The sequence below is a fragment of the Lissotriton vulgaris genome, chromosome 5 (assembly GCF_964263255.1).
Source record: "Lissotriton vulgaris chromosome 5, aLisVul1.2, whole genome shotgun sequence".
Classification (NCBI taxonomy): Eukaryota; Metazoa; Chordata; class Amphibia; order Caudata; family Salamandridae; genus Lissotriton; species Lissotriton vulgaris.
The window spans coordinates 1,491,555,012-1,491,565,444 of NC_141693.1; the positions used below are offsets into that span (position 1 = coordinate 1,491,555,012).

General features: G+C 47.0%; 2 protein-coding genes across 2 annotated transcripts; both read right to left on the reverse strand.

Annotated features, from left to right (window-relative positions):
• Nucleotides 1-997: 997 nt before the first annotated feature.
• Nucleotides 998-2,099, reverse strand: LOC147712818 (zinc finger BED domain-containing protein 6-like). The gene is made up of 2 exons (XM_086919716.1): nt 2,029-2,099; nt 998-1,917 (listed from the first exon to the last, which is right to left on the reverse strand). Exons 1-2 carry the CDS (start codon nt 2,097-2,099, stop codon nt 1,158-1,160), a joined length of 831 nt encoding a protein of 276 aa, XP_086775842.1. The 3' UTR covers nt 998-1,157.
• A 657-nt stretch (nt 2,100-2,756) lies between these two features.
• On the reverse strand, nt 2,757-6,065 carry ZBED2 (zinc finger BED-type containing 2). Its single transcript, XM_086920381.1, has 3 exons — nt 5,942-6,065; nt 3,303-3,842; nt 2,757-3,012 (listed from the first exon to the last, which is right to left on the reverse strand). The coding sequence occupies exons 2-3, from the start codon at nt 3,838-3,840 to the stop codon at nt 2,984-2,986; spliced, it is 567 nt and encodes a 188-aa protein (XP_086776507.1). The 5' UTR covers nt 3,841-3,842; nt 5,942-6,065; the 3' UTR covers nt 2,757-2,983.
• Between the last annotated feature and the right edge of the window lie 4,368 nt (nt 6,066-10,433).

Here is a 10,433-nt window from a genome sequence, read left to right on the forward strand (position 1 = left end):
GCGCTACGAGGGTAAATGCAGAGGTAGAGTCAGGCGCTACAATCACAAGTTAGCAGACAGCGCTACGATGAGAAATCTGCGGAGTTAGGCTCTACGATACCAGGTCTTCGCAGGAGGAGGCAGGGGAGCGGCCATTCGTGTCCAGGACAGGACGGTCACAGCTTAGGAGGGTGTGAGGACGTCCTATGGTTTCCGTGGGTGGGAGGGTCAGCCGGGAGGCGGGAGCGAGGTGGGGCTCCTATCGAGAAATGAGTGTTTGGGAACATCCCTACACCCTGTGGCAGGCACCGCGTGGTGCCTGTCGCACAGTACAGGGATGTTTATGGGGGCACCTATGGTGCCCCCCTGAACATGGCCCAGCCACAGACGGCCAGGAGCGAAGGCGGCCCTGCTAGGGGCTCCCAATGTCGCTTTCCAACAGCCTTTTCATGTCGGAAAGGCCAACATGGAAAGGCTGTCGGAAACCAACATCATAAGCCTGATGGCAGGAACGCCGTCCTTAAGAGATTATGAGGAGTTTCCGACAGATCGCGTTGGCCGCTCAATCCGACTGCTACCTCTGACCGCACGAATCCTTGTGCGTCGATAGAACTGCAGCAGAAGATGCGCTTCAGACCGTAACCGTCCAAACCACATCGTAACGAGGACACTTGTGTCTATGTTTATTTACTTATTGTGGTATACGGCTTGTGTTTCTAACCACTACCACCTCCCAAATTACACCGTGACTGTTTGAATTTGCATGCTCAGAGAGTAAAAGGAACCTATGGGATTACCTTGGCTATCCAATTAGACTGCAGCTGTATTGGTAACCTTGGGATACCTCTGGTAAATTGCAGTATTCGCACAAGATATTGCACAGAAACCACTACCTGCCTTAGGATCCCAAGAAAAGGCCTACAGTAAACAGGAGAAGCATCTAAAAAGACAGGGATACAGACTTGAAAGCAAGAATAGTTGCACAACAAAAACATTTAAAATCCACTTTAAACGTCCATTTAATATTTTATTTTCAAACAAAAAGACCGTTTTGCAGGGGACAATTATCCATTTCCCTGGCTTTTCCTTGGCTCCAAATAGAAGTCTGGGTGAAATAATGGGATACAGTGATAGACTCTTGTTGCAGGCCTCGCGTTATACCCTGTCCTCTTCTTTGTTCATAACACCAACTTCCATAACATAGGATACTTCGCCAAAAGATGCCGCTGAAGTGTGGATGTCCCAAGCTGTGTACCCACCTTCCCTCGACTGACACTACGTTTGCAGACAATGCAAATGGCATGGGAGATACATTCAGGGTCAATGTAGAAGTTCCACACTGGAGAGGAAAGACGCTTGGTCCATTTTGGATGAAGAGGAACACCGTTGCTACAGACCTCTGTAACTTTCCCACGTTTGCAGACATCATAGACTAACAGTACCTCAGTATTACGCATAGCACTGGCTGAACAATCAACTGCTTTTAAACACTTCTTAGACTGGAATTGTCTTTTAGGCAGGTACATTCCTCTCTGTCCTACCCATCGGTTTCTTTTCTTTCTTTTAGAAGTTGGCTGTACCTTCTTCACCTGCCCCGGTGGTCCAAATTCCCTTAGTCTACGCACAGCCTTACCTTGGTGATTCTGGTCATATTTAGGATGGGGATTTCTGGCTGGTTCGCCACTGGACTCTACTTCCTGCACACCCTTGTTAGCACAGTCCCAGTGTGTACGGTGCTTGAACACCAAGTGTCTCTGTAAGGTAGACGTCCCAAGCAGTGTGCCTGGCCGGCGTCTGCTGACACTTTTACCACAAACATTGCAGATAGAACTGCTGGAAAACTTGGGGTCGATGGAGACCAATAACCACACAGGCAACTTCTTGCGCTTTGACCGTTCAGCTACTATGCGCACATTGTTTACTGGGCAGTGTGCAGCTCTTATTTAGAAAACGTTCCTTATCAAAGCCACTACTATCAAGGAAGTTTGTTGTTGTAGCATGACAAACTCAAAGGATCATTCTCAGCCCGTCCAAAAATGGAAAAAATACACGTCCTTTCTCAGAGATTTCAAGAGCCTGATGTGTTTCTTTTTTCTGTGTGGTCTGCCAATGCAAACCATCTTTTTGTTTACAATGCTTGATAGTGATAGAGGCTCTGAATTGGGGGTCTGTCTAGTTCAGTTCCCTCGTTCGATGCACAATCTGCCAACATAAAGTCCCACTTTGTCTGAACAGTTCGTCAGGGATACAGGCTCAGGTTTGGAATGATCTTTAGTCCAGTGCTGCACTTTGGCTTCACCAGAGCCGGTCCTAGGCCTTCTGAGGCCTTCTGAGGCCCCGGGCGAAAGGGAAGATGTGAGGCCCCTCTAAGTGCCTTACTGCCTGCGCGAGTGCGCTTTTCCCTACTCTGCGGGGCCTCTAAGACATCTGCAAGTCCCAATTTGATGTTTTCACTAGTCCAATGCATTTGTTGTGTTTGTAATGTAGCGACACAAACTGTGTTGTTGTCCGCAGCACAGTTTGGCAACAATGAGGGTTCTGGCTTGGGGTTCTTGTTTGTGCAGTGCCTCTGCTCTATGAGCAGAGCACCACCATAACGCTCTTTCTTCTGTGCACAGTTTAAAAAAATCGGTTCAGGCTTAATGATTTCTTTTAGCCAGGGTTCCTATTGCTCTTCAGGTAGTTTGTCAACATATTGTTTAACTGATTTCTGATCAGTGGAGTCCATTTCCATTCCTTCAGGTACAAATGAAGTACTGGTTTCTACTCGACTCGACTGTAAGACGTGGCACTGAGAATGTGAGAGGATTTTCAGATAGGTCTGACTCAAAACTGCTTTTGTTAGCCACGTGCACTGGACGCTTGGATACGAGATGGCGCTGTAGTGTGGATGTGCCAAGCTGGGTACCCGGGCGTCCTCTGCTCACACTGCTACTACACACCACACATATTGCTTTATAGAAATACCTGGGATCAACAAGGAAAACACTTCCAGACGTGAGACTTATTTCTCTTGGTTTGTTTTCGAGGGGCCTGTAATGAATTAAAAGAATTATTATGAACAAAAAGATATCCGTCTAAGTCACCTGGTAAAAAATGAGTAGAAAAAGTGCTTATATGTCCTACTTGTGTTACATTTTGATACGACTCTTCATTTGTCTGCATTATTATTAATTCCCTGTTTTTCAACTTAAGAGGGGTTTGACTGTTTTGAGTCACAGGGTCTTCTTTCAAATGTGTATGATAAGTTGGCTTTGGCTCTTGACAGCTAACATTACTGTTCGAGAAATGTGGGGGCTCTGGTGCACAGAAAGTTGACTTACCCGGAGCATGAAATTCTTCCAGATGAGCTTGATCATTGGGGACCAACTTTCTGATTTTTGCCAAACTGGTGAGCAATTCTGATGCACTGAAGTTCAAGTGTTGATCTGCCGTTTCACAGCCAGCACTGATTTCTGCCTGGCAAGCCAGCACCCACTCCAAGGGATGTTTGGACTGCAAGTGCCGCTGCAGCGTTGAAGTGCCAAGCTGATTGATACGCTGGCCCCGGCTCACACTCTTAAGGCAGATGTTGCAGGTGGCCCGGCAGATATACAGAGGATCAATGTGAAAAAAGTTCCAAACCAGGGATGTCTTTGTACGACGTTGGGCACGATTTAGCAGATGAACGTCAAAATGATTGCTATTGAGAGGTAGTTGGCCTGCTCTATGGTTGCTTCCCTGGCAATCCACTGCTTCAGCAGCAGGCCCACTGCACAGAGGCTCGCATTGGACTGACTCCGAAAACAGCAGTTTTTTGTGTTCATTCCTTTGTGCACTTGAACACAGTCGTTTTCTGCCCTCTTTCAGCTTGGTATTCATCACTGCAAATGAGCAGAAGAATAACTGTCATTTGGCGAAATTAAGAGAACTGAAACAGAAACAACACACGGAAAATGTCTATAAAAACCTGATTAAACAATCCAAAACGTTGTCTGCTTTATGGAGTCTAGATCAGGGCCGTAGCTTAGTTACATTTGGAAATGGGGCGTAATCTAAAATTTCCCAACAAAAAATGTTGTGGAGGGTGTGATTGAGGTGTACAGCACTCATGAGGCAAGAACCTTGCGGATTCAGCTTTTTGACTGCTTTTACCATTCCCCCACCCCAAAAAACAGAAATTAAAGACATTGATAATTACATTGTACTTCTCTGTCAATTACTACATTAAAATTGTAGGCCCAATTCTTAAAGCGACAATTTTTTAATTCAAAATATATACCTGTCAAGCATCAACCAAAGGATAATTGGCATTTACGGCATCATTGGGGGTCACAATTTCATACAATTCTGAAGTAGTAAAACAGTGATAGAAGTGGGAGAGTCAACCAAGATCTGCCTTGACAGTTTGGGAATGCCAAAATATTGTGAGCATTCTCAAACTACTGTCTGACCCTTTCTCACCATGGAAATGGTGATAAATTTGCTCCTGAAAAGAGTGCTGGAGTAAATTTCAGGGTGGGAAGGGTAACAGAATGCCCCATAAGTTTGCGGGGCCCTTAGGAAAGGGTTTATGTATGCACAAAAATATTTTCCATGTGGAGGAAAAAAACAACTGCAAAATGACCTTTCCCGTGAGAAAATTTACTTTTTGTACAATCTGTGTTTTGGAAATTGTAAAATACAAAAATATCACACGACCACAAAGACACATAAGATTGCCACTAGAAAACCTGTTAACCTGAGACTGGTGCAGCTTTCCAAGCCTACTCCCAATGTTTGTAAATTTCCCAAAAAGGTAAATCTGCACCATTTCTTAGGAATGCTTCTAGGGTGGCAGATTTGCTACTTTGTAAATCAGTGACTATATATTTGTAAGCACCTGCCCCAAAAATTAACTAGTTAAACCCATATTTTAAGGAGGAGAAAAACCAACAGCAACTTTACAGACCCAACTATCAAGCGAAGACTACTTTTCCTTGGGGGTTGTCGTGCCCCAAATACCTTCCTAAACCTAGCGTCCTTGGTCTTGCTTATTGTTCACATCACTTGCCATACACAATCTCACTTATTTCTGACCTCACTTGCCTTAAATGATATAATAAAACATGCAACTATTTCTGATTCAGGTAGAATTTTCTAGGATTTTAAAACCATTATCTTTATTTTAGCTTTCTGTGTCTTATGCATGCCTCATCTCAGATACTTATTATGATCTCCAAAAAACGTTGTAGACTCTTCGCTCTCTGTCCATCCACTATCCTTTTAAATCCAACTAACAGACTCTGTTACGATGACACTCTTACTAATCTGCTTTCACCCTTCCTGTTCCTGTTCCTGTTCCTGTCCCTCTCGCGCCACGCTACATTTGCATACTTGTGACGTAGGTACCCTTCCCTCTTGTATTGTCCCTTTCATGCTTCCGTCCTGCCGCGCGACCCCATTAGCATACTTTACGTGAGATGGCGTGTAGGCTTATCTGACAGTTAATCCAAAAAGTGACAGTTGCAGCTGTCAAGGAGTTTGAGCTAGTTACCGGAGCGCTGCCCGGTGTGTCGTATTTACAATCAATAAAGTAACCTCTACAAGCATTCACTGTGTGTTACTTTACAGACTCACATGTCCACCGCTAAAATTAATTTCATGTTTCCCTATACTAATTCCCCACTAATCCTGTTTGGGTACCGGAGTAGCGTGCTAGTCACTGAAAACCTCTTCGACGCCTCTGTCAGGGGTAGTAAGCGGTATTTAAAGGCAATTACAACTCCCCCAGAATTGTCATCTAAATTCCCCTCTCAACTAGTTCAAAACTTTGGCTTTGTACAGTAATTACATCTAGAATGTTTCACCCAGTTCTGTAGAACGTCACAACCAATTCGTACCATTCATCATCCTCTCACCTCCTTCCCCAGGTCTCACATTCTACAACTCTGTCCCCTCCCGCGCACAATCAGGCATTTGCGAATGCGCACACAGAACGGACCTGTGATCTACCGACGGCTGACAATACCCCTCTGAATGCGTCCATGAAACTTGCAAATTCGACTGCAAATATTTCAAGACCCGAAAGCAATGAACAATTGTAAGAAAGCAAATGTAGTGGTCGATGTAAAATCATTTAATGAAGACTGCAACTGGTGAGGGTAGAAGATTCTTTATTAATGGACGGAGCGCCGGGGATGCACAACTGATTCCTTGAAACGGTCGGCGCCAATGACCGAAGATGGCCGCCTTCCGTTTCCGTTTCCCCTGTTTCCTGTTCCGCCTAGCGGAACACTAGTGCGCTAACGCTAGAGCGTTACCACATATCTCCCCCCTTTGCTACAAATTGAATCAACAATAAAAGTCCTTACTTCCAGTCCATGTTAAAGTCCTTGAACCTCTCAGGTGTCTTCACTTCTCTTCCCACTCTGGTTCTCACCTTCATCGCTCCCTCTCTGCACTCTTGTTCCATGCCTTCCTCACCTTGATTACCACTCTTGTCTGCTATATCCTTATTCCTCTCTCCCTTCCGTTCGCTCCGCTGTCCTTCTTGCTTCCCTGCGCCATTGTTATCCTCGGTTACTTCCTGCTGTCCTTCTTCTACGTACACATTACTTTCTCTGCTACTTTCTTCTTCGACGTACTCTGGACCATCTTCCCCTTCACATTCCTCTTTGATTGTCATGCTGCACCTTGCCATCCTGTCCTGCGACCATACCTTTCCGTCGCTCAGCAAAGCCGATCGGTCGTACGGTTCCAAAACTTGTAATGGTGGCGAGAACTTGCTTTCACCCTTCTTCTTGTGGACTGCTAGTTTGACTCTTACCCAGTCCCCTTTCTCTAACTCTGCTCTCTTCACTTTGTGGTTCTTATTGAAGTGTGTTGTATAGATCTCCTGTGCTCTTTCCAGGTTCCTTTTTACCACTGCTGGAGACCATCTGCTCTGTACCACTAACTTCCTCCACGCCTGATTGTCCTTTGTGAACGCTTCTCTCCCCCTCAAGACCTTGAAGGGGCTGTACCCGGTGCTGCCAGGCGTAATCCGGTATGCCCAGATCATTTTTTCCAGCTCCTTCTCCCAATCTAATCCGTCGTTGATGGCGGCTTGGATGGTTCCCATGATCACGCGGTTAAACCGCTCCACTTGGCCATTTCCCGCGGGATGGTAGATGGGTGGGTGCTTCACTTCTATCCCATTCCTTTCGGTGAAGGTTGTCCATTTAGTCGAAGTGAACTGAGGACCATTATCACTAATGATGATCTTCGGAATACCTTCTCTTAGGAACGTGGACTGTAGGAAGTTCACCACCGCCTCCGTGTCCATGTTTTCTCTTATTTCAATTTCCGGCCATTTGGAGAATTTGTCCACCAAAGCTACAACATATTTCTGAGTACCTGCTTTGTTTAGGACAGGTCCTAAAATGTCCACTGATAGCATTTCCCACGGTCCATCTGGTATGGGGAATTTTCCAAGAGGTGGTCTGATTAGATTTTGAGATTTGTCTGCCTTGGCACAAGATTCGCACTGTCTCACGTGCCTTTCAACTTGCATATCGATGGCCGGCCACCAATAAGCTTGCCTGGCCAGGGCTTTGGTCTTTGTGATGCCCTGGTGTCCTTCGTGTAGTAAGCCCATCAGATGTTCCAGAACGCCCTTAGGGGGTATCACCTTGTCACCTCTCATCATGAAGATGGAGTCCTCGGCCAGCGATAGTTCCTCTCTGACTTCCCAGTACCTTCGGAGCTCTTCTCTTAGATGTCTTTTCTCCGGCCATCCGTGGACAACATAGCCTCTGATGGCTTCCAAATCAGTATCTTCTTTGTACGCCTCCTCCCACTCTTGCTTACTTATTGCTTTTTCTGCTTCTTCGATAGTGGCGACCACATAGCCTTCCCATTCTTGGTCCTCTTGGTCATTCCCAGCTTCCATGGCCGCTGCCCTGCTCAAAAAGTCCGCTACTTTGTTCTGTGGCCCGGGGATGTGTTCCACGTCGTACATAAAGTCTAACAGGCGCAGAGTCATTTTTGCAATCCTAGGCGTGGCATGCGCATGACCACTAGATGTCAAAACTCGGACTAAGGGCTTGTGATCAGTTCTTACTAAGAATCTCGCTCCCCACAGGTACTGACGGAATCTCTCCATGGCCCACACTACTGCTAGCATCTCCTTTTCCACCACGCTGAACTTTTCTTCGTTGGGGGCTAAGGATCTGGATGCGAAGCTGACAGTGTGCATCTCCCCCTTTTCAGTTTTCTGCATTAGGACTGCCCCCAGTCCTCGGTCACTTGCGTCCGTCGTGAGGATTGACTCTGCTTGGGGATCGAATCCCTGGAGTGGGATGGTAGCACTCATCTCTTTCTTTAGCGTTTCGAACTCTTCATGTTCAGCCTGACCCCACTGGAATCTATTCTTCTCTTTGAGCAGCTGTCGAAGGTGGTGCGTCTTGGAAGCGAATTGTGGCACAAACTTGCTGTAGTATTCGGCCATTCCTAAGAATGACCGAACGTCCTCCTTCTTGCACGGGGTGGGCGCATCTTGAATGGCCTTCATGTTGGCAGTTTTGGGCCTGATCCCATCTTCACTTATTTCGTGGCCTAGATAGGTGACTGATTTCACTCCCAATCTGCATTTCGACCATTCGGCTGTCAGCCCGTTGTCCTGTAGAATCTTGAACACTTTGTGGAGCTTCTCATTGTGGTCGTGCATGGACTTCCCCATGACAAGGATGTCATCTTGAAAGAATTGAACGTCGACGACTCCTTTCAGCAATTTGTGCATCATCTTTTGGAAGACCGCGGCTGCTGAAGCTAACCCGAACGGCATCCTTAAGAATTCATAACACCCGAATGGTGTGATGAAGGAGGTGAGGTGTGTACAGGAGGGGTGTAGCTTGACCTGATGGTAGGCCGACGACAGATCCACCGTTGAAAACCATTTGATGTTCTTGGTCTTCGACAACATCTCGTTTATGCGTGGTAGGGGGAATTTGTCGATAAGGATATTTTTGTTCAATTCCCTCAGGTCCACGCATAGCCTGACTTTGCCGTTGGGTTTTTGAGCTACCACCAAGGGAGAAAGCCACTCTGCACTTTCTATGGCTCTTATCACCCCTTCTTTCTCAAGTCTGTCCAGCTCTTGTTGTACTGCTTCTCTGCTCCTGAACGGGATGTTCCTCACTTTGTGCACCACTGGCGTTGCTCCTTCCTTCAGCTTGATTAGGTGCTTGTATCTCGCCAGCTCCCCGATTTGTCCATTAAATACTCTTGGGTACGCCCTCTTCCAAGACTCCACGTCGTCTCTCTTCTCCATGTCCATTAGCAGGATTTTCTCGATTCCTCCCGGATTCAACTGGATCCCCAAAGCACCCTGGTCTCTCCAGCTCAGCACCGATGGGCCTTTCTCTGCTATGTACAGTTTGCACACGGCTTGGCGGTCCCTGAACTCGAACGTCAAAGGACAGTACCCCAACATTGGGATCTTTTGCCCGGTGTATGTAACTGGGCGCAAGTCCATGGGACATAGTCTTTCTCCATGTGTGGACACAAATTTGTCTTCCCATACCTTCCTCTGAATTATTGAGATGGGAGCTCCGCTGTCCGCTATCATCTCCAACGGTATCCCTCCGATGTGCATGTCTAATCGGGGCTTGTCATTTCCTGAGTCGTCCATCTCCAATACCTGGACATCTATGTACAGGATTTCCTCCTGGTCATCCGTTTCTTCAGACTCGTTGGTGTCGTCTTGCTGCTCTCGGTCAACGAACTTCACTGTAGCTCCTTTCGGTTTCCGGCGACACACTTTCTCGTAATGACCAAATATTCCGCAAAACGAGCACTTTGCCCGGAACGCCGGGCATGCCTTGTCATTCCCCAGATGGTTGACGCTCCCACATCGGTAGCAGCTCGGACGTCCTCCCTTATTCCCTCTCTGGTCTGTGGGATTGGTGGACTTCTGCTTCCTGCCATCTGGATGTTTCGGCGGCTCCTTTTGCTTTGGGCGGTCCCCTCTTTGTCGTGTCGATATCTGGCACACCGACTGCGTACCTCCTGTTTCTTTCTTTGCTGCTTGGGCGCAGCGTTTTGACAGTTCAGCTTTCTTGACCATGGCCCAGATTTCTTTGAGCGGGGCATCTCCGTTCACCCATAGTTTTTCCTGGACATGGGCGCTCGACGTGTGCATGATGATTTGGTCTCGGATTAGATCGTCGTGTAGTGCGCCGAATTTGCATGAGATGGCAAGTTTTTGCAGGGCAACTACATATTCATCGACCGTCTCGCTGCTCTTTTGCTTCCTTTGGAAAAAATTGTACCGGTCTATCGCGACACACACCACCGGCCGGAAGTGCGCATCTAGGTCGGCTATGGCGTGGTTGAAGACATCAGTGTCTCCGGCATCTCTTTCCACCTTCACGATGGTGTCGTAGATTCTGATCCCTTCCGGGCCCAGGTTGTGTAGCAGGATTTTTTTTCTTCTTTTGCTGGAGTATGGGGCG